General features: G+C 39.9%; 1 protein-coding gene across 3 annotated transcripts in view; it reads right to left on the bottom strand.

Moving 5' to 3' along the window:
- The window catches only part of TBC1D19 (TBC1 domain family member 19), a 100,223-nt gene that overhangs the window by 22,243 nt on the left and 52,895 nt on the right, over positions 1–25,085 (bottom strand). For all 3 annotated transcript variants that reach the window (XM_054030378.1, XM_054030379.1, XM_054030380.1), the window contains 2 exons: positions 12,917–12,991; positions 2,672–2,734 (listed from right to left, as the gene is read on the bottom strand). In XM_054030378.1, coding sequence (XP_053886353.1) covers positions 2,672–2,734; positions 12,917–12,991 — 138 coding nt within the window. The remainder of the gene's footprint in view (positions 1–2,671; positions 2,735–12,916; positions 12,992–25,085) is intronic.

Genomic DNA, 25,085 nt, shown 5'->3' with positions numbered 1-25,085 from the left:
GTACCACTGCCAACAGCTGCACAGAAGTAATATGCAATCCTACACTTCTTTGCTGCTGCTGCTGGTGGCGCTGCCTTCAGAGCTGGGCACCTGGCCAGCAGCCACTGCTCTCCCGCCACCCAGCTCTGAAAGCAGAGCGGATAGCAGCTTCTCCCGCAGCCAAACTTGAGGCAGCGCCACCACCGGCAGCAGCAGAGAAGTAAGGATGGCAATACTGCGACCCCAAATGGGCTTGCCACCCCCTTTTGGCATTTCCCCAGTTTGAGAAATGCTGGAAAGAAATCACAAAATGTTTTGTAGGCTGGTCACTGCATAAATAGCAAATGTCTGTTTATGCTGTTACCAACCTGCGAAAAATTTAAGTAGACCCCTATTTATGACTAAATGAGAACCAATGGTACAACTCAATATTATTAATTATTATTATTTAATCTTTATATTATCATAAGCCCAGATGCTCCGGACAGGATCAGGGCCCCACTTTGGGTGCCATACAAACCTAAGAAGTAGACATCATCCTTTCCCCAAAAAGTTTACAATCTAAGATGTAATAACTAATTCTGCCAAAAAATGAAGTACTAGACAGACAACTGATTCCTATATTCCTTTTAAGCTGTAATTTTCAGTGTTCAAATTCTCTTACTTAACCACTTATCCCCCTCACTTATTTGGAATCAGCAAATAATACGCCATAGCAGAGTGATTCTTAAACTGTGGTCTGTGGAGCTGCTTCTTGGTGGTCTACAGAATGAAACAATTTGAGAACTAGTTGAAGCTGAAGATTAGGTAGGAAATGAAGGTTGTCTTTAGGAGATATACTTCTTTTACAAACCATTTTGCAGAATGGAATAAAGTACTAAATGGAATAAGACACAAGGAGTGATCAGAAGTTTAGGGTTGTTTTTCGAATCTTGGAACCAAATTTAGCTCTGCACTTTTTAAAAGCACACACATGGATTTAGCTAGGTGACTGTTGTTGAAGTCATTGGAGATTATGTGACTAAAATCCAATACTTTTTGAGGTTTTTGTTTCTTTGAATTCCTACAATCACATTCATCTTTATTACTCAAGACTTAAATGTTGAAAGGAAACAAAAATAAAACCTTCAAATGTGGCTATGTACTGAGAAATGACTGCAAAAATGTCATCAGATTTAGCATATTTGCTCTCCTATGTCAGTGTGACATAAACTTCCCAGCACTGATAGAGACAAGCTTTTATGTCTGTCATCACGGTAGAGCCAACAAATGATTCTTTCTTCATGACTGTCAGATAACTACTAACTGTAACATATTTATTGAGCCAAAAGAACAGTTTGATTTCAGCTCCCAACCTGAGATGCTAAGACTGACAGAAAAATTATATTCTATGTATATTTTTCTCTGTTTAGGAGTCAGAAGTATTTGAGACTGAATAAATATGGATACCTGGGATGTAATTTTTATGAAGTCTCTTTTCAGAATATAAATTACATTTTAATTCAGATATATTTTTATTTGAAAACGGTCATTGTACTTTTAATTGAAATGAAATAGAGATATAATTTGAAATGGACACTTAAAAGAATTGTGTAAAGTTTTATATATACAGATATATTTGAATAAATATATTTAATTACAAAATGTATACATTTTCTACAAGCAGCATTAAGCATAGTTTCTTGGTTATTTTTTCCTCCAGACCCTAAGCACAGATTTACATAGGGCACACTAACTTCAAAAGGCACATATTTAGTTTCATGTAGCTATGAAAAACAAAATTAAACAAGCCCACCCTAACAACTGTGACCAATCAAGCTGAAAGTGCTGTGAAAATGGTAAGTTTGCTCCATGACATTTATGCTGACACTGCAATCAAATACACATTAGGAAATTCATGAATGTAATCTCCTTCCATTTAAAAAGATTTAAAGGGAAGTAATGTAGATAATTCCATGTAAATTAACTAGAAGTTATTTGCTAGAAATGTTAGAAATGATGAAAAATGACATTGCTGCATCCACACATTATATTTATAAATTACTATATTTTTTATTTTTAAAATAGTTAACCACTTCATTACCCATTACAATAAGCCATTGTCAAGCAACATTTTTATTTTTAAACTAAGATTTTTGACTATTCTTCTCAAGACTTAGTCAATTTGTGTGCCCAACTCTACTTTAAAAAAAAGAAAAGAAAAAGAAAAAGAAACAACTAACTTATGACTACTGGAAAAACAAAGAACAGGCTGGCTTCATCCCTTTTATGTTATTGTATTGAAAAAACAAACAGGTAGAATCATTTCCAATTTGGGGGCTTCTGAATAAGTCTTTGTCTCCTCCAATACATTCCCATCCAAGTGTCTTGCTCAGCTTCTAGACTAGTCTTGTTCAAATTCAGAAATATTCTATTTGATAATTCAAGGGACTTCAGAAAGTCCAGGGCATTGACACAGGAGAGAGAGTGACCCTGGTCTTTCTACAGCATAAAGGTTATTTTATATAACCTATATCCAGAAAGTGATATTATTTATTCTTTGTATTACAGTAGCATCTACGGCCCTCAATTAGGGGCCCCATTATGCTAGATACAGTTCAAACAGGTACAAAAACACAGTTCCTCCCCCAAAGATGTTACAATCCAACAAATACATACTTTCATCTTTTCTAAAGCAGAACTAGCTACTTACCTGATATAAATAATCCTCAAATACAAAATAGTAGTCATCATTGCTTGCTGTCAGCTTTACATCCTACAATTAAAAAAAAATATAGCAGTTTGGTGCTGAAAGATAATTTTCTCATTTGGGCGATGCCTGCAGAATCTAGGCCCAGCACAGTGGTTGAGGACATTGTTTCAGCATTAGTGAGTTTCCTGTCACTTATCAGCTGATGTCATACACAGACTTCAAATTTACAATTACAACACAAAAACACTACAATGGTTTGATTACAATCATATTCTGGACTAAAACTCGGAGACCAAAAGCTCTTCCCTTGGTGTTTATTCAGACCAGCATCAAACAAAAAGCATCCTTGAGTCACCCCAAACATCAACAGTTTAGGGCTCAATCCTGCAGACAAGTCCTCTGTGTTCTTGTGGGGATTTTTAAATAACGACTGGATTCTACAATTGTCATTCATGCTAAAAGGAGGTTACTTACTTGTAACGTGAATACTTGAAGATGGACTCCACACATTCACACTCATGGGATGCATTGGCTGGTGCAGCTTGGACTGTGGAAACTTCTCACACCAGTGCCTGTTAAGGGATCACACATCCCTACTGCTGCTCCTGCCCCTCCTCTCAATGTTTGTGAACATTCTGAGAGTGAGGCTATAAAAGGGGGCATGGTGTCCCATCTCAGTTCCTTCTAGCCCACCGCAGAGTCAATATTTCATTAACACTCTGAAGAAGAGGGGAAGGTGGGCAGGGAATGGGAACGTGCAGCATCCCTCTCAAAGAATTCCAGTTACAAGTAAGTCATCTCCATTTTTTCTTCAAGTGTCCTCTGCATATACTGAGTCATGGGATAGTTTGGCAAGCAACACCCCATGACTGGATGGTGGGATTCAGTGTCGTAACTGAATAAAGATAGTAGTATGGATGCTCAGTTCAGCAGGGCCAATCTAGATGCTGGATCTAATGAATAGTATTTTGGAAAGGTGTGACTAGAGGCTCAAAGTAGCAACCTTACATATTTCAACAATCAGAACATTTCTGGACATGCTAGAGAGGTAACCACTGTGAAAGTCAAGTGTGTCTATAAAAGATGTGTGCCACGCCTGTGTGGCCCCTTGTGTCCAGACGCAGCAGTGCAGGTGCACCCTGTCTTAATTTCCCAGATTGTGTTGTATCAAATAGCGCCTCCACACACCCCTGTCCCCGCACACCTTCTGAGGGTCTGGATTTATTAACAGAAAGTTCAGCAGACACACAAGAAAGACTTTCACCCAAGCTTCTTAGCAGGGAGGCAAACTACATCTGAGTTTATTAGTCCCACCTGAGTCTAGCAATCCCATGGCCAAGCTCATTACCCGCAAGGCACTCTCGATGATGCCTTCCCTGTAACTAAGGGAGTCATAAGGAGGAGGGAGAAAACTTGTTCACCTTAGCCTCTAAGGATAGAACAAGAAGCAATGGGCTTACACTGCAGCAAGGGAGGTTTTGGCTGGACATTAGGAAAAAGTTCCTTACTGTCAGGGTGGTTAAACACTGGAATAAATTGCCTAGGGAGGTTGTGGAATCTCCATCTCTGGAGATGTTTAAGAGTAGGTTAGATAAATGACTATCAGGGATGGTCTAGACAGTATTTGGTCCTGCCATGAGGGCAGGGGACTGGACTCGATGACCTCTTGAGGTCCCTTCCAGTCCTAGAATCTATGAATCTATAAGGCCTCTGCAGGGATTTTGTGTTGAATATAGATCCTCACCTGGCAGCATGCAGCTCCTCACAGGCTGGGCCTTCTGCAACTATCTAGGAAGTCCCTCCATAAATTCCTTTTCCTGAGGATTCTATTGCTGTGTTCCCTGGGAGCACCTCTCCCTTACAAGCCTCCTAGCAGCACCCTCCTCCAACTGAGCATAGGTAGCTATTTATCAGATCCAGGTGTTTGTTAGCTAATTAACCTATTAACCTGGGCACTTAGCTGCTGATTTGTGGCTGACATGGGCTCATTTTCCTTTACGAAGTCCAACACAGGCAGACCGGTCCTGACATCGCTTAAAAGGGCCCAGACACCCCATGCCAATGTCCTAACTTCTGCAGAAGGAGGATCTAATGCAACTGTATATCCCTGTCCTATATGCTTTCTAACACCTAGATAATAGCATGACCCTTATAGTTGTCAGGATAAGAAATAAAAATTTTAGGAAACTTTTGAAGCTCTAAGAAAAAATGAACAAGGAGTACTTGTGGCACCTTGGAGACGAACAAATTTATTTGGGCATGAGCTTTTGTGGGCTAAAACCCACTTCATCGGATGCATGCAGTGGAAAATACAGTAGGAAGATATATATACACAGAGAACATGAAAAAGTGGGTGTTGCCATACCAACTCTAACGAGACTAATCAATTAAGGTGGGCTATTATCAGCAGGAGAAAAAAAAACTGGTGTAGTGATAATCAGGATGGCCCATTTCAAACAGTTGACAAGAAGGTGTGAGTAACAGTAGGGGAAAAATTAGCATGGGGAAATAGTTTTTACTTTGTGTAATGACCCATCCACTCCCAATCTTTATTCAAGCCTAATTTAATGGTGTCCAGTTTGCAAATTAATTCCAGTTCTGCAGTTTCTCATTGGAGTCTGTTTCTGAAGTTTTTTTTGTTGAAGAATTGCGACTTTTAGGTCTGTAACTAAGTGACCAGGGAGGTTGAAGTGTTCTCCGACTGGTTTTTTTAATGTTACAATTCCTGATGTCTGATTTGTGTCCATTTATTCTTTTGCATAGAGACCGTCCGGTTTAGCCAATGTACATGACAGAGGGGCATTGCTGGCACATGATGGCATATATCACATTGGTAGATGTGCACATGAACGAGCCTCTGATGGTGTGACTGATGTGATTAGGTCCTATGATGGTGTCCCTTGAATAGATCTGTGGACAGAGTTGGCAATGGGCTTTGTTGCATAAATTTGTTAGTCTCTAAGGTGCCACAAGTACTATTCATTCTTTTTTCTGATACAGACTAACACAGCTACCATAAATATGTAGTGTAGATTTTTTTTTTTATAAGCATGAGAGCTTGGAAAGGCAACCAGCAATTAACTGATTGATATGAAATCCAGACACCACTTTTGAAAGGATTCTAGGATGAGGTTTAAGGGCAATTTTATCTTTTGAAAAACAGTGAATGGTCAGGTCAGCCATAAGAGCATGCAACTCACTCACTCACCTTGCTGATGTAAAGGCTATTATAAAAGCTGCTTAAATAAACAAATTAAATAAGGAACCATCCACCTTATGTTCAAAAGTAGGATTCATAAGCTGGGTGAAGACCAAATTAATTTCCTATGATGGATTTGAGTCTTTCACTGGTGGGTACATATTAACTGACACTTTCATAAATATTTTAACTGTGTCATGTGCATCTATAGTACATGATGTGCTGCTATTGCTGTTACGTGTACTCTGAAAGAGGTCTAGAGACTTTACATGCAGTAAATATTAATATACTAAATTGGTGCCCACACAGAATCTATACACTTGTCAGGTCATGAATTTATACCACCTAAACTCCACACTTTCTGGGTGATTGCTTCCTGGAAATAACCTTCTAACATGCAAGATTTTTTTCTAGATCCATTAAAGTCCTATAACCCCTGGCAGTTAGATGTAGAGAAAGAGAGCCTGGGAGATGAACCTCCACGTCCACTTGTGAAAACAGCTTTTGCTGCCATCACTGGCAGAAGGTTGTAAACCCCCTCAGAGAAGTGAAGAAAGTCCTTATACCACCATTGTCCCAGCGAGGTGGAAGTTATTAGAATTACTCTGGCCCCATTGTGCTTTATCTTTATGACCCGCTGTATAAGAGGAAAAGGAGGAAGCAAATAACAGGCCCATCCTCCAATTCAGAAGGAAAGCATCCAATGTGTCCATTCTGAGCAGAAACAAGGGTATTTTATATTCTGTCTCGTGACAGAGAGATCTACTTCCAGAAACCACCAGAGAATGAATATGTCCTGAATTACTGAATCCTTAACAGAACATTCATGCAACTGCCTCACAGTACTGATCTATTATGTTGCTGTACTTGCCCCCTAAGTTCAGGGCAATTGGGTAGACGTTGTAGTGGATACAGCAGGACCATAGCTAGACTGCCTCTTCACACAGCTCAGATGAGTGAGCTCCTCCCTTCTCATTGCTGTTATCTTGCACTACTTTGTTCTGGATGTGAGACAGAAAAAATTTGAGAGCTAGACAGATAGCACTCATCTCCAGTTTACATTGTGGAAGCAGAAAAAGAACTGACAAAAAGGAAATTGCAATGCATAACAGTCTATTAGCAAGAGTCAGGCTAACTGTAACCCTAATAACGCGAAATTTGTAAAAGCGAGAATTGTGTAAGGCAAGTAAAAAAGAACTGTGTAAAAAGTTGTTGCGACCTTGTGTAAATAATATTGTATGTAAACTAGAGTCTAAACAAGTGAGGAAAACAAGATAGCAGAATGACCTATGTATAAACAAAATGCAGCTGTTGCTCATTATTGTCTGAAACAAAAAGTATAAATGCTTGCTGTAATTGTTTACCTGTTGAGAGACCTGTTTAGCTCTCTCCCTCTTCGCAATTGCTTGAGAAAATAAAGTATCTAACTTGCTGTACCCAAACAAAAAGTGAGAACTCTGTTATTCTCCGACAATTTGGGGGCTCGTCCGGGATGGTAACGCCCGCAGAGGCACCGGCAGCTCCTATGGATCGTTCCCCTTCGAACTCCATGGCACCACAATAGAGGTAGGAGACCTTTTAAAATCTCTATTGGGGTATCGGAGGAGAACTGTCCGTGGGGCCGTCAGTCCCTGTTGGGCTCACGCCATCCGAACTTATTAACTGTGCAGCAAGATCAGATGCAGAGCGGTTCTGGGGAATTGTTTTGCCGTCCCCAATAAGGTAGTTTTATGCGGTTCTGGGGAACTGTTACTTTGGCCGCCCCCATATGCATAAGAGAAATGCATTAGGTATGCACCAGTGCTGAGGGGTTGTTACCACCTCATAGTGTATTAAGTCCGGACATAAGGTATAGATGCATCGTGGTATTTAGAAATAGAGGCCTTGGTGTGTGTGTGTATGTACACCAGTGTAAATAAAAGTTACCGGAAGACGCCCAGAGTACTCTGCGAAGTCTTTTGGCTCGTGACCAGAACTACTCTAACGCAAGCCCGGTAACTAGAGGATCTTTTAGAAGATTCAACCCACGGTGGGCTAACTCGGCCTGGCATCGTCTGGCAAGGAAGCTACCTGGGTCTAGGAGTGTGTAAACCCATCTTCCCTCCCCTTCCTCTCTGTGTGAGCCACTGACAGTCTGATCATCTGGCTGGATGCAAAGAGAGTAAGCGGTGCCGTCTCCCACAGACTAGCCGACGCTCTTTGCTAAAGGAAGGTGTAAAAGGGTCGTGGCCATTCTCGTTAGTCTCTCCTGTGTAAGTACCCTGTAGGGAGAGATCCTTAGTTTATGTGCCGCTAGCGCGGACAGGGCATCCTCCCTGTGTGTGTAATTGAAAAATGGGTGGGGTACAGTCTAAGCATTCCCTCTCACCCCCTAAGGGTACCCCATCTTATTTCATGTACGTACATTATGGTCCTAAAACCTGCAAGTATTTAGAGAATTGGAATCATTACACACATGCAAATCCATCTAAAACAATACTCACTAGAAGGTACCTTCAATCTAAATAAGATCATACATCTCAGAGGAGCTTTTAATCACCAAAAAGCCTCTGACACACAATGGGAGCAATTTGTCTATTAAGGAAAGGAATGGGTTAATTTAAAATTCAGCTTGGTCCAGAGATAAAGAGAAAGTTAATCTGCGTTCAAGGTCAAGAATCAAAGCAGACCAGCCTAAGTACAAATAATAAATTTTGACAAGTTCCTGAAGGACCGGTACTTGCTTAGCAAGTGCTTCCTTTTCTGCCTGGAAGTTCTGTTTTATGGCTTGCAACTTGCCCTGGGTGTAGGTTTGAGTTACTGCCTGGTTTATGATTTATGCTTTTAATTGCTCAATTCTAGTTATCAAGTACACAACTCTTCCCTTTTCTTCAACTTCTCTATTAACCAGTCTTGCTACGACTGGGGTAGATCCACCTGACACCCTTCCCGGTTAACCGGGGTGGAGAGAGGAATGCTAAACCCCTCTCCGGTTTTTAGACTTCAGCTGCTAAATCTGCAAAACACTGCCAGGCATTAATAAAATGTGTTAGGTTTCTTTTCTCACAGATAAAAAAAGTGCTACCCAAAGACCCTAGCAGCCCTGCCATTCATTAAAACTAGGAAACTGAGTCTACGTAAAGTCCATCAATGAAAGACTGCTTTGGCTCCATGCTGAAAAGGCCCTTTCCAAGGCCTTGTAACCACCAACACTGCTGTAAAGTGCCAAGTACTGCCTACCTGAACCCATGCTTTTCACTCTAAAAAGACCCTTCCACCTCGGAAGAACTCTTCAACTAATAATAAGTCTATTTCTCTTTCTAGTTCTGCTGTGCCTTCTGGACAGCAGGAAAAAAAAAAAAACAAAAAAACAAGGCAATGTGCTAGTAACCTCTCCCCTGTGGAATGATAAGCCACACTTTTTTTTTTTTTTTTTTTTTTTTTTTTGAGAAACAAAGGAACACTTGCTTCATTAAAACCACAAAGTCCAGAAATTCCTGCCTACAAAAAAAACATTAAAAACTAATCAATTTTTAGTCAGTGCTCCTGAAATTACATCTGACATTTAAATGGGGTTAGAAAGTCAATGAACATTTTGGCCTTTAAAACCTCCACAGCTTCAGTGTATCCATAAACTGAAGCCAGGAGAAGTTGTTACTCTTCATAACTAAGTTTGCTGGGAGGATAGAAAACAAGAAACTACCCTAACAGAACACTTACTTTTTCAAGCTAATAATAGCTGTGTGTATGTTAAAGCCACCACATTGCAAAACATACATTTTAATTTCATTACCACTGCAGGCAATCATATTATTTACTGGCCTGCAGATAGCATTTTGCAAGTAGCCCTTAGGTTCCAAATACCCTTTAATTAAACTAGTTTAGTGCCTAATCAATTTCAAAATTTGCTTTCACTGTTACTAAAGGTTCAAAAAAATCTCTAAAATACAAGGGCAAATTCACATGCTTCAAAATACATATCAAGTTAAAAAGTATGCCTTTCATACAGCTTACAAAGTGTTTACTTTATGTACTAAGTATAATGTATTGTGCTTTATAACTAAAATTGTACAACAACCCCATCATATTATTGCTATGAAAATGTTATTGCTTGTGTTGCTATTAGTTAGCTTAGAATTATGTTATTGTTGTTACAAAGGACGTAATAATAGTAATACCTTTCATGTCCATGTTCATCATGCATTGTCATTACATCCAATCAAAACCCCTAAGGTTAAAGCATTTAAAGTAAAATCTAAATTCCAAAACTTAATGCACATAAAAATTTAAAAAGGTTTGTTGTACTAGTAGTACAAAAGGGGGGATTGTGGAAGCAGAAAAAGAACTGAGAAAAAGGAAATTGCAATGCATAACAGTTTGTTAGCAAGAGTCAGGCTAACTGTAACTCTAATAACGCGAAATTTGTAAAAGCGAGAATTGTGTAAGGCAAGTAAAAAAAACAACTGTGTAAAAAGTTGTTGCAACCTTGTGTAAATAATGTGTAAATAATATTGTATGTAAACTAAAGTCTAAACAAGGAAGAAAAACAAAATATCAGAATAACCTATGTATAAACAAAATGCAGCTGTTGCTCATTATTATCTGTAACAAAAGGTATAAATGCTTGCTGTAATTGTTTACCTGTTAAGAAACCTATTTAGCTCTCTCCCTTATAAGCAATTGCTTAAAAAAATAAAGTATCTAACTTGCTGTACCCAAACAAAAAGTAAAAACTCTGTTATTCTCCAACAACATACAAATCTCTTTTCTCCATAACTCCAATGGTCCTGAATTAACAGATCATGAAGGTGCACTGCCCATCTACTCTTAGACTCATCCAAAGTGACTGTCAATGGTGGAGTTATGAAAACTGAATGATCCCCCTTCAGAACATTCTCTTAGAGTATCCACGATGACAAAGATGAAAGAATTTCCTTCAGGAAAGACAAAACTCTGAACATACGGCATGTCTACCGAGCAGCTAGGAGTCTGCTTTCCAGCACAGGTAGACAGATATGTGCTAGCTCTGCCAGAGCTAGCACACTAAAAATAACAGCATGATTATGGTGGAAGGTCAGCGGCTTGTACTAGCTTCCCAAGTATGTATCCAGGGGGTCAGGCAGGATAGTCATATCTAAAACTTGGAGACACACCTTACTCTGAATTAGAACCGAAAATATCAAAAACTAGGTGGGAAGTCTCCTCTAAAACAACTGACAGAAGCGTTAATATTATAACCATTCTACCCATGAGATAATTAAATTGCAAATCCTCCAAAGGTGAAGAGACTGCAGCATTACCAACATTCGCATCAGGAGAAGAATCATTCTCAAGCTCTGGTTATAACTGCTGATATTCCATTTGAATTACAGGCTTCTCTTCTTCAGATAAAGCATCCAACACTATAGTGGGAAAGTGCTCTCTGTAAGTAGATACAAAAAAAGGTCTCGGATCTGAGGTCTGAACCTTTTCCTATCTCTAGTCGGAGATGAGTGCCTATGCTGGTAAGGCTAAAGAAGGTCTCTGTGATGCCTAGGCAATGGGCAATATGGCCACACAGCGCAAGGTGGCACTTGCCAATCCAGCCATTAACCCAACTATGGCAATATCTCATGATCCACACAGATCATATCTAGTTGTATAGTCAGGTTTTTGTGACTGAAAGCTCAGTTGAACATCAGTAACACTAATGTGATCCAATTCTTCTTCGGATTGTGGATCTGATCTCAGATCTGACAATCACACTATTGGCAAAATAACTGATCCTAGCATCTATTCTAAACAATGGATTACAATGGTGGGGAGGGGAACCTGGCTGACTCTTATGGAAGCAGCCAGAGAATACCAAGATAGATCCCTCTCTCTCTTCCTCTCATCTGGTGTAGAAAGATGACTGTCATTCAGATCTGGGAAACACTCCAACTGCGGCTCTGTGTGCACCTGAGCCATAGGAACCAGATGTACTAGCAACAAGAGTTACAGAGGTTTTTTCAGAGCCGATGCAACCCTCTGAACTGAGGAGAGATCCGTTGGGAGAGGTTTTCTCCATTCTGGATCATTTGTTCTCTCTGGCTTCAGAACAGTTAGGCTCTGATCTTGCTCAGAGGTATCTGAGGAATCCCCAGCATGTGGCTCTGTCTCAGCCTTCGGCGCATGCTTAGCCTTGATATTGTCTTTCTTGGAACCAAGGTTTATTGGATCTGTTGTGGCTTGGCTCTCACGTCAGAGGCCACAACCAATTGAAGTTTTAAGCGCTTCAAAGCTATATACCGATAATGCAATAGCCTTGGACCCAGAGCCCAGCTCGGAGACCAGTGTCTTTTGCACTGCAAGGTCTGGAAGGTTCTAGGCATTATATCAGTTTCCTATCTTTAAGCTTGGATTCTTTAGCAGAGTTGGAGCAGAAAGGCTTCACAGCCGGTGCTTCTTGTGACAGTAAAGCTTGTAGCCTATTCTGCTACTCCTTATGTGTTCACAGGGTAAAGGTGCTGAAGTTTGAGCATCTTGAAGAAGAGTGGCCTTCATCCAGGCATGCCATCTAAACATCTAGTGCGAGCATCTGATACTGGAGAGACCACATGATATCACACACACACACACTTAAAATCCGGTTATTTCAACTTTGGATCCACCATGGAACCAGAAGTCAGAATCAAAGAGCTGACTACTAACTAACTAATACTAACTGTACTAACGCTAAAGCTAGACTAGACTAAGGTACTAAAATCTTATTGAGATAAGGATCTGGAGTCAAAGCATCCGGAGAGGTTCATATCTTCCCGCTCCTGCAGCTGGAAGGAAATGAGGCAGCACAGAGCACCACACATTCAGAAACACTGAGGGAGGGATAAAAGGGAGATATGAAGACTCCAAAGAGCACTGCTACAAGAAGTTTCCACCATCCAGTCTGCAGCAGCCAGCACATCCCACGAATGGGAATATGTAGAGGACACTCAAAGATGAGCACGCTTTATTCCCATGCTCCATATAACCAGAACATTTGTGTTTTCTTTATACAGAGTTATTGCTTTGATCAGTAAATACTCACTAATTAATGAATTACTCACTTTGTAGATCAGGCTGTCCACTAAAAGATCATGCTGAATCACATTGGACTTAAGCTGTTCGTAGTACAAAATGTCCTAAAATGAAATAAATATTATTAATCATTCTTCAGTCTGAAATAAACCCCTGATTTATACTTATATAAGTAAAATAAATGCTGATAGTTACATAGGAGGGCATATTACTGAAAAGAAGGAAAAATTATAAAAAGAGATCCATATGCCCGTAAATATCATTTGAAATATCCTTCCCCCAACTGTCAAGAGATACATTCCATTGTTCATTCTAAATTTCCTCCATAAAACAAGTTAAAAAAAACTGGGGGAATGCATGAGGATCCACGTAATACAATATTATTGTTTAGTTGTACGTTAGAGGACACACAAAAAATGAGAATGAAGGGAAGGGAAGAGTTTGGACAAAATTGGAATATCTCAGTCTTCCAAACTTTTGCTCTCTCTAGAGCCAAGCCTTGCCTGCTTGAAAGTTCTGAAAGAACTGTTCTGATTATTCTCTCCAACAACTTCTAGTTTAATGCACTTCTGTTTTTATAGGTCCCATCAAATCTTGTTTAATATTAGTAATGTTAATATCAATTAGAACTAAGTCGGGCATTTGGATACAATATGAATATCCAAATATTTAAACCCACAAAAAGCCAGTCTAAATAGTATAAATGTCAAAAAGAGATCACATTGAAGAAAGGTTCAGACTTTTCCATGTTCATCTTAAATCACCCGGTTACTCCCTAAAGTCTGTGGAGAATATACTGGGGTGAACTCGTCTGCTTTTGCCCATGCTGCCCCCTATGAGTGGGAGGAGCTCCCTGCAAAAATCCACAAAGCCACTTTCTCCTCTTTTAATTCCCTCCTTAAAACTTACCTCTGCCATGATGTCACCAAGTGAATATGGCTTTACACAGTTTTACAAGGATTTTTAAATAATCCAGTTGCCCTCAGCTCCTTCCCTTCCACAGAACCCTTCTAGCTTCAGTGGGACTCCAGAGGACACAGTCAAACAGCTTGAATGATAAAGGCCCTAGACAATATTCACTGGCTGATTTCTTGTAAGTGCTGCAGCAGAAGTGGTTCTTTCAAGTGAGGGACTTGAAGAGTGAATGGGTAGTGGCCTTACGAGTAAGTTTGGGGAAAACATTTGCAAGGGGTAGCATGCAAGAAAATAAGAAGGTGGTGGGAAATAGTGGTTGTTCTTTTCATATGAGTATTAACATGAGGGTGGGAAGAATACTATGCTTAAATTAAATCAATTCCATAAACTGAGGGACCAGTTAAAACTAGTAAATTCTGAAACTAGGAAAAACACTGTTCATTTCATGTTAACTGAAAATAGCTCAGGAGAAAATATATTTTCATTTTTCTTTCCAATAAAGGGCAAATAAAAGTAATAAATCAGAATTTTGTTAAATATTTCCTTTAAACTAGTTCAGACATAAAATGTTCACAAAATGTAAATGATTCAGGATATGTACTAATTGTGCTTTTTTTAAAAAAAAAAAGCTTTGTACAAAAGTTTTACTATTCATGTTTAAAGCCACTATTTTGAAGCAGACACTGTAATCTAATTAAGAAACACAGTCAAATTAAAAATCACTGTCTGAATTTTTTGTTACTGCTATTACAAACAATGAAATACATTTACCATAAAATAGAAGGATTTAAGAAAAAATATCCCTATCTTTTCAGTTTATTTTGTGCATTTGAAAGCAGGCTGTTTCACGGTTTCCCCTTGTATAGGCAAACAGACTCTGCCAATGGGCCATCCTCTGTTGTGCTCAAGGGTGGCACTAACTTTTTTTTGCTGCCCCAAGCACGGCAGGCAGGCAGCTTTCGGCGGCGCGCCTGCAGGAGGTCCGCCGGTCCCGCGGCTTCGGCGTACCCGCCACCGAATCGCTGCCGAATCTGCGGGACCAGCGGACCTCCTGCAGGCATGCCGCCGAAGGCTGCCTGACTGCCACCCTCGCAGGGACTGGCAGGGCGGCCCCCCATGGCTTACCGCCCCAGGCACACACTTGGAGCGCTGGTGCCTGGAGTCACTGCTGGTTGTGCTACAAGCAGCCTGCCTCAGATTCCCCTTAAATGGACTTTTCAAATAAACTTCAAAGGCTTTTTTGTTCAATTATGCCCCTTCTCCCAGCATGTAATTTATTGACGTAAGACAAAAAGCAAAACTCAGTCCTGGGGCTTCTCTTCTTCCCATGCGTCTGTTCTTTGCAGCTCTTCCCTGCCTTGGCAAGCTATTCTCAGCCCTACCTGGCTGCAGTCTTTTTTACTCCCGTGGAGTCTGCTTTCTTTCCATCCAATTCTACCCCTCCTTGGGGGTCTGGTTTAATCAAAAACAGATCAAAATACAGTCTCTTCAAATCCATCAATTTACCCTCTTATCAGGGATCCTCCTAGGCTTTTCCCGTCTATAGACTCATTCCCAAATCCCAGGTCTCTCTCTTGGAGCCTACTCACTCATAACAGCCTCTGTATTCCACTCTGGCTTCCCTGAGCATCCCCACTTCTCTGCAGCTTTCTGCTACTTTTTATAGGGGAATCACCTGATTCCTGCTCAGATGTGCTTCCTTAGTAACTAGAGTTGGCTGGCCCCAGGCCTCTAGCTCTTAAAGGGGCAAGCCACCCTGTTACAGGCTCCAATATACAAATATTTATGCATGCGCTAAGCACAAAAATAGTCCTGTTTAAAATCAGAGGGACCATTCACATACTTAAAGTTAAGCACGTGAATAACTATTTGCAGGACTTAGGCTTTTTGCTAGTTAGTCAATTTCTCTGGTCTGTGTGGGTCTTTCACAAAGCAAAATGAAAAAAAAATTTAAAATATGAAATGTGATTAAAATCCACTAAAACAGGCAGAAGGTCTCAGGCTGATTTCAAGTTAAAATTTTTCTTTAAACAAAATCAAGTTCTCATAGAATTGTACTGTCTGTACAATGTGTTACCACAGCAATCTGAGGTGGTTGTCAAAAGATTGCGCACTAGCAGATGTCTACCAGCCCTAATTGCAATGAGAGCTCCATCATGCTACGCACAATGAGACAGGCTCTACTCCAAAGAGCTTGCAATCTAAATAGACAAGACCAGCACAGAGTGGACAACAGGAAGTATTAGATCTGTTTTACAGATAGAGAATGGAAAGTTTCAGTAACTTGCCCAAGGTCACACAAGAAGTCTGTGGCAGATATAGGAATTAACTCAGAACTCCCGACTTCTAGTCTAGAGCTTTAACCAAAAGACTGATCCTTCCTCAGTTATATGTAATAATGAATATAATGAACATAACACAGCAGTTGGTCCAGAGATTACAGCACATGAATGGGAGACAAGTTTTCTTCTCAACTGTGCAATCATGGGAAAGTCACTTAACTTTTCAGCCTTAGTTCCCCCACTTAAAAAATGGGGATTATAATGTTTACTTAACACTCTCAGATCTGTGAGGCTTAATTTATTATTGTTTGTATGGCAGTTTGAGCTCCTAAATTGGAAAGTGATGTATATATATAAAAACACTTTTAAGTATGTGTATTTAATTATACTTAAAGTGGAGTCTCCTTCCTTGGAGGTTTTTAAGGCCCGGCTTGACAAAGCCCTGGCTGGGATGATTTAGCTGGGAATTGGTCCTGCTTTGAGCAGGGGGTTGGACTAGATGACCTCTTGAGGTCCCTTCCAACTCTGATATTCTATGATTAGAAATAGCAATTTTGGCATATCTGAAACTCATCTGAAAGTCCTGAAATCTTTATCAGAACTATGCTATGTAATTATTTGAAATGCAATAGAGCCAATAGATAAGTCTGTATTTTCTGATGACTTTGTGCAACATAGTATCTTCATACTTCATTATCTTAAAAACACTGATGCTAGGGACCACCGCATTTTCTTAACAAATTAAATGTGCTACACATAGCTTTTGATCTACCAAGTTCAAAGAATGTCTAAAGAATTAAACATTTCTGCTGTCATCATAACCAAGAATCTGAAAATTGTACTAGAGGGCAGTGTGTTTCCTCAAAAGTAGCCTATATTATAAATGATTGTCTCCAGAACAGAAATACAATTAGACAATTCAGCAGAACCTCACTAATTTGTACTTCAGGTACCTGGAAACCCAATAGTTTACAGAGCAGCTCCACTCCTGTCACAATCACCATACTTTATCAGGCAGGATCAATGTAGATGGACCGTGTTCCTTGACTGGCCAATGAGGACCATCAACATCTCATATACACACAGGCTCAGAACCACGCACACTTCACATGTGGTTTCTTGATCAGTGTGAATGAGTGTGGTTTTACCATATTAAACAGGTACACATTATTATTCATTATTTTATTGCATGGTACTCACAAATATGCTTCTCAGAAAACACTAAAAGACAGGTCCCTGTCACAAAGAGTTTACACTCCAGATTATTTTATAGCATTGCATCTCTGTTATGAAACTCTGGAGTATTTTTGTCAGGCAGGTGAAAAGGAAAACTTCAACAATGGTACACACTGTCTGAAGAATGCAGCTCATGAGAGCTTAAGGCGAGGCAATCCTAGTTTGAGCCCCACATCTTTGAAATTTGCTACACCAGAAATATTCTTAAATGTGAAAGAGTTGCAAGATGCATTGATTTGTTAACCATGGCTTTTTCAGGGGACTTTGCTAACTGGCCATATAATTCTCTAGCTAAAAACTAATAAGGCAGCAGGAGAACATGGTATTTTGCTCCTTTACAGGGAATGTTAATGACTCAACTTTAGCTATGCAAGGTATGTCCAGCTACTACTGTAATGGGTGTTCTACAAATCTATGTAATAAAATCATAATCAAGCATTTAGGAAACTAAGGAAGCAGATATTATTAAAGGCCTAATTATTTAAAAGAAATACGTTGCGTAGCAGTGGGCTACAATAATTTTTTTCTGCTTTGTGCAGAGTGGGGAGAGAGAGAGGCTGTGACAGTTTTCTTTCACAATAAAGAACAAGCTGCAAGAGAGCAGTCCTAGGGGACATGAGGTCAAAGAACCAGCAAAACATTTCTGAGACAGCATACTGAAAGGCAACAATCACTTTTTCCATAACTAAGCATATCACTTAGCTCTTCAGAAAAAAATTATGCAGAAACATAGTATTAAGTAAAGTCTTCACAAACAAGTTTAAAATGAAATCTAGGTGAAAGCAGACTCAAGCCAAGCGAAACTTTTAGAGGCAATTTTAGAGCCAAAAATGGAGCTTATGTGGAACATGTCAAGAAGACAGATGCCATAGTTGGAAGAATAAAATTAATGACTTGGCATTCAAATGTCATGACAGCTAGCAACATTTTGTAGGTGGTCATTGTAGCTATTTCTGTGTAACATACAAATAAGGAAAAAGAATAGGATGAACAATATGATTCTGTTAACATGTTCTATTTTTTAAAATTGTATATGAAATTTAATAATTTGTAAAATATAAATATTATGGTCCCTGTGTATAGTACTTCAAGGAATGTTGTCAGCTTTTTCCATTTTATAATTTTAAGAAGATAATGTACTACATATATTAATCCACAAAGGATGGCCAGACATTTAAACAAAATTAAATCCAATCAAAAGCAATAAAAAAGAAACATATAGCCACAGATTATTTACTGAACAAGAACTAGATAATTTAGAACATATAAATAGTCCAGTTGTAAAATATACAGAGACCATGTAATATCCAATTAGGAAAAGATAGGTAAAACTATTCAGACACTGGGAATTATATTTAAATATAGACTTCTGGGGAAAGTTATCCTTTGCTACAATGCATGCAGAGCACATTTTCAACTCAATCAAAAACAATTTTTTTTCTGAACACAATCACACTTTAGGGTCACAAGTGGTTCCAGCCCACAGGTTAGACACCACTTATCTAGTTCTTGACTTCATATTTCTTGTTTTATCCAACTGGCACGATTTTCCCCCCACACCTGTTTGGGAGTTTTGTTACAATTATTTTTATTAAAATATTATAAAACTATAGCTAAAAAGTAATAATTTAAAAATAAATTTTCTATTTAACTTCATAGTCTGAACAATCTTACATTAAGCCCCTTTACTAAAAAGGATAGATATTCTTTATACAAGAGAGAAAAAAAGAGCTTCACAATTTACACCACAATTTAACAGACATGAGTTTTTTAGGACCGTTTTGAGTTTTAAGCTTTGTTTATGGCATTATATTGCATCATGATCAGAATGTTAATGGTTTACTTTTAATTAAAATATTTATTAGCTTTTTATCTCTGGACTTGAAGGGCAGCTTGTATTATTAATTAAGCACAGCAAACTGCAGTTTTGAATAAATTACAATGTAGAATAGACACTAAGAAACCTTCATGGTAGCTAAACAGTCTACGCTATAGAAAGCTGTAAAAATAAAATAATCTAGTTTAAGTGAAACTTCCATTTAATGAGCTATTCCTTAATCTTAAGCATAACAAATATCTTTAATACAATTTTGTAATGTTTCTGTTTTTATTGGTTTAAATGTGAAGAAAATCAGTAATGCCAGTTTAAAAAAAAAAATCACAGCCTTTTGTGATAATTTTAGAAAGCATCCTCCTTTCCAGAATATAATTAATTTTAACCAGGATTCAGACATAGTATACAAAAAAGGAGGATTTTAAACATCCTTTGAGAAAAGAAACAGATACTCTAATGAAAAATTGTATTTGACATTATCTGGTCCAGAACCAGGCATGCTCACTATTAGAACACTGGAGATTAAATTAAAAATCAACATTATGGGTTTTTAAAACAAACCAAAATTAGATCTAAATTAAGAAACAAAGCATATTTCCAGCCTGCTCAGTGTGAAGCAAAATCATGTAAAACTGTTACTTTACCCAATTTTTCCATAAATAGCTTTTCTGTAGCACTTTCCATTAAAGGATCTGCAAGAACTTTACAAACATTAAATAACTTAATTTTCAACCTAAACAATTTACATATTTTGGACCTAATGCTACAGCCACAAGAATGTCACGAATACTAATGATTACTTAATTTTTAATGTTTCAGAGGGGTTGCCATGTTAATCTGTATCAGCAAAAACAATGAGGAGTCCTTGTGGCACCTTAGAGACTAACAAATTTATTCGGGCATAAGCTTTCATGGGCTAAAACCCACTTCATCAGATGTATGGAGTGGAAAATACAGTAGGAAGATATATACAACCGTACATGAAAAGATGGGAGTTGCCTTACCAAATGGAGGGGGGGGGGGTTGAGACAATTCAATTAAACTCAGATATAAATGTAAAAACGGACTCATTGAAGTATTTCAACTATGAGTGTTTGCAATCAACTATATATTTTATATTTTTCCTCCTGTGCCAGAATGATCCTATCCACTCCAGGAATGTTATTTCTGATTTCTCATTGATCATGAATTCTCTGTTCTGCAAGGGCGAGGTGCAAAATAAAGTCAGTGAGTTCTTTTGGTATCACTTGCATGCTTATCTGATACTAGCTGTAATGTGATTGGAGCGGAAATTTCATTAAGTCTCTTAGCAGGTGAGAACATTTCTGCTCTAGGCTGTGGTGTTGCAGGCCAGTTCTTTACCAATTTATTCCCTTGACTTCTCGCAGTGCACTAGGTCATGTACTTTTCACCTGCAATACTTGTTAGATTCCTTATTCCCCCAATATTTTAAGTGCCTAGCAAGATCTCACATAGTTCCTTCTCTTTGCTTACTGATCTCACTGTTTCCCATGTAGGGTATGTCTATACTGCAGTTGAACACCTGTGGCTAGCCCATGTCAGCTGACTCAGACTCACAGGACTCGGGCTACGGGGCTGTTTAATTGTGGTGTAGATGTTTGGCTCGGGCTGTAGTCCAGGCTCTGGGATCCTCCCGCCCCGTGGAGACCAGCTGCTGGTGTTTAACTGCAGCATAGACATACCCTTAGAGCTAGTCAACACTACAATGGCATTTCCAGTACAGCTATCCCGGTATAGCTTTACTGGCAAAGCCTCATAGAGGAATCACAAAATATACCCCCCCCCCCCCCAAAAAAAAAACGTTCTGTTGATATTCTAGTTAAACCAACTTCCCGAGCTCTTTGGCCAGTATAGCTTGTGTCATTCAGAAAGGTGGTTTAACTACACTGGCAAAAGGCTTCTGCCATTATACACTGCGTCTACACAGGGGATTTTGCCCAGTTAGCTATGTTGGTTAGGGGTGTGGTTTTTCACACCCCTAACCAACATAACTATGCTGGCAAAACTTAGTAGGGTAGACCCAGTCTTAGTCTATGTCTACCCTTGTACTTTTGTCAGTATAATTTATGTCGCTCAGGGGGTTGAAAACAACAACAACCCTCTGAACAACAAAAAGAAGAACAGGAGTACTTCTGAACAACATAAGTTACATCGACAGAAGCGCCGGTGTGGACAGTGCTAGGTCAGCAGGAGACACTCTTCCATCGGCATTGAGTGGCTACACAGGAGATCTTACAATGGCGCAACTGCATCAGTACATCTATAAGATCTCTACTGTAGAATCCGTTTGTAACAGAGTCCCCTCACCCTTTTTCAAAATTAAAGTAATGTTTTCTCATTAAAGTCAATGGAAAACTCCCACTGAAATAAAGGGAAGCAGAATCAGGCCCCACATCTTCTACATGCACTTTTAAAAGCATTGCCAGACTTACAAAGGACTTAAATATTGCTCAAAGGTTCTAAGAATCTATGCAACTTGACTACAGGAATAAATTTGAAGATGTAATCTTTATGAATTGCTGTTTGTATATGTATAGACTCAGTAGAAAAATAGAGAACATATTAATAGGAAATAATGTAAAATAACAAGTGGGAGCAAAATAAAGAGTAACGATTTTAGTCATTTTAAAAATCTACTGTTGTATATTCAAGTTATTTCTTTCAGCTTCCCTTTCATTACATAATTTTAAGGACATTTCAAACTGAATATTCCAAAATGTAACTACTTGCCACCCTGAAATGGATTCCTACTACTTCCTGGATTAGTATAGTACAGGAAAAAATCCAAGAATAATTCTGTGGTTTATCACTCCACTTTGGAATGATTCTTCTTATGGGACAATTAACAACTGCTATTCCTGAACTATGAAGATCCAAAGGAAACAGAAGTGCTGTTCTCACAGAAGTAAAGTGCTAGTTGAACTGTGCAAACAACAAATCCAATAGTTATATTTTCTTCTGGACACATACTAATGCCAAAGAACACAATGAGCACTTTCATTTTCTACACCACTATAAGACTTGCAGTACAGCCAGCAGGTGTGTATGTATGAACTTCCTGATATAATTCTTCAAGATGTACAAAACATTTTGCTGACAATTTCAATGTCAGACATATTTGAAATAAGATGATTCAGACTTCATGAAATGGGAAGTGAAATATATTTATTACAAACAGAGCTGGAAGCAATGCCTATGATTAGGGTTGGCCTATACTTCTCATTACAAGACCCTGTTTTCAGTTGTTTACCACTCTGCCAGATATTAACTGTTTGGGCTGAAGTTCTCCATGCTAGGTTGCTTCCTCAGACTGAATTCTTTTGAAAATTTCACCCAAAATGATTCCACAATTTCCAAGAATGAGGTTAGGGTAAAATATGTTGTTTTCCCCATGTCAAAATTTTTTGGCAACTTTTATTTGAAAAGTTCTATTTCTTCCATGCTTTGGAGCAAGAACCTGGAATTTGGAATGGTGGTGGCATTTGTATCAGCAAAGTGCACCAAATTTGGCCAACTTATAGGCATCTGAAAAAACAAACAAACAAACACACATACACAGTTCAGACATGCTCAGCAGAGGCTTTCTTAGATTTTGTCCAATAAATTTCATGAAGAGTCTGTTTGCATTGAGGCTTAGCAGAACTTTTCCTGCAATTGCAGCTCTGGGCTGCTGCAGGCCAGGTCCAGGCACCTGAGCTGAAAGCAGGGGACCTGTTCATGTGATCTCAATGACCTTCCCAACCCCTGCCGGGCTTAGGCTACATTGAGGAGGAAGCTATCTGTTTCTAATGCAGAAAGGTTAAGAGTCTGACCTATGCGAAGGGAGCAGGGAGAATAGATTGGGACAAAGAACCTGGGAAGTATGGAAACAGACTGGTGGGGGAAGAAAAGGGAAACTGAAAATTGGGACGGAATCTGGGAATAGGGCCAGAGACTGGGACTGGCTGGACAAAGAGTAGCACTGGGAGTTGAGGAGGAAAGAACAGGGTCTCACTAGACAAAGAGACAGGGACAAGGAGTCGAGAGGGAAGAGGTTGAGAGACACACTGAGACTGGACAAGGGTCCTGGGCAGAAGGATTCGGACTGGGAGCTATTGGGGACAGTGAGGTTATGGGCAGAAAATGATGAGGGAAAGAGTCAGATCAGATGAGGAGCAAAGAAGGTGGGTACTAGGACTGGCTGGGCAAAGACACTAGAGAAAAGGAGCTGGGAATAGTTGGACAAGGAAACTGGGACTGGAAGCGGGGGAGCTTGAGGTGAGACTAGGACTTGCTGGGTAAGGAGACTGGGAATTGAATGAGATGTCTGAAGGGTGGAGACAGACTGGCTAGGTGAGGAGAATGAGATAAGAACAAGGAGCTCGGACGGAGAAGAAACAGGAATGGGAAAAGAACAAGTAGGAGAGAACAGGGCAGAAGTTATTTTGGCTCTACTGATGAACAATATACAAGAGCTTTGCATTAATTATTATTAATGGGGGGGATGGACACAAAATCTACAGTATATTCCTCATTAGCACCCACTCCTTTCCTGAGCCTAGAATGGACTCAAGATTCCTGAGTCTCACCATTCCTCCCTCTGCTATCAACAAATATCTGTAAAAACCATTGGTGCAAAGTATCCCAGCCCTCTCTTGCAAAGGTCCACAGAGCATGACAACACACTACTGCTATCAGTTACTCTATTAGATCAAGTGGCAGAGGTCTATGTGTTGGATCTAACTGTTTCAATCCCACTGATAATGCAAGTGGGTGTTAATATGATGCCACATGTCCGAAGTTCTGCTTTTTCAGTTTACTTTCTTAAAAACCTAGGAAATTATACATACAATATTACATTAAAAGAAGATTAAGGTTGCAAAGTCAAGCAGTCAAAAATTAGGAAATGTAGAATTGAGGCTCCTTGTGCATCCTAAATTTGGCTCCTGGTGCCTATTCATTATGATACAGTCTGCTTCATTTGTTGCAGAAGTTGGAAGGTATACAGTGAATGAGGCAGAGGATTGCATGAAAACAAAGGAGGGTCTCATGGTTAAGATAGTTGAATGCTGCCCTGGAGAAGTGGATTCTACCCCAGTCTCTGCCACAGAGTTCCTATGTGATGCTAGTCAAGCCACTTGTGATACTCAGCCAGGAAGGCTTAAGCAACCAGCAAGCTAAAGTGACCAAAGATCAACCTTTAAGAACATATTAGGGAAATATTGAAATGGTAAACAGGGCCATTGCTTGTAGATAGTTATCAAAGCCAGGTAAGTAGACTAAATCTTTGGAAATGTAAATCTGTATTGTCAGAGAATTAGAAGTAAATACTAATTGTATTTGTCTGTGTCTACCTTAGGGTTACCATACGTCCTCTTTTTCCCGGACATGTCTGGCTTTTTGGCAGTCAAACCCCCGTCCAGGGGGAATTGCCAAAAAGCAGAACATGTCCGGGAAAATGGCGGCTCTGTTTAAGAGCCCGGCTGCCTGAACGCTACCGGCTTCGGACAGCCCCGTGCCTGGAGACCCTGCGCCGCCGGAGCCCGGGAGGGGAAGTGCCCGGCTGGGGGCGCAGGGTCTGGAGGCACGGGGCTGCCCGAAGCCGGTAGCTCTCGGGCAGCCCGGCTCTTAAATAGAGCCGCGGGGACTGGAGCCTCCAGCCCCCGGGGCTGTGTGTAACTGACACAGTGTCAGTTACACAGAGCCCCAGCCGCTGGAGGCTCTGTTTAAGAGCCGGGCTGCCCGAGCGCTACCGGCTTCGGGCAGCCCGGTGCCTGGAGACCCTGCGCCCCCAGCCGGGCACTTCCCCTCCCGGGCTCCGGCGGCGCAGGGTCTCCAGGCACGGGGCTGCCCGAAGCCGGTAGCGTTCAGGCAGCCGGGCTCTTAAACAGAGCCTCCAGCGGCTGGGGCTCTGTGTAACTGACACTGTGT

The sequence above is a fragment of the Malaclemys terrapin genome, chromosome 5 (genome assembly GCF_027887155.1).
Source record: "Malaclemys terrapin pileata isolate rMalTer1 chromosome 5, rMalTer1.hap1, whole genome shotgun sequence".
NCBI classification, from domain to species: domain Eukaryota; kingdom Metazoa; phylum Chordata; order Testudines; family Emydidae; genus Malaclemys; species Malaclemys terrapin.
This window is presented reverse-complemented; position numbering and strand designations above follow the sequence as displayed.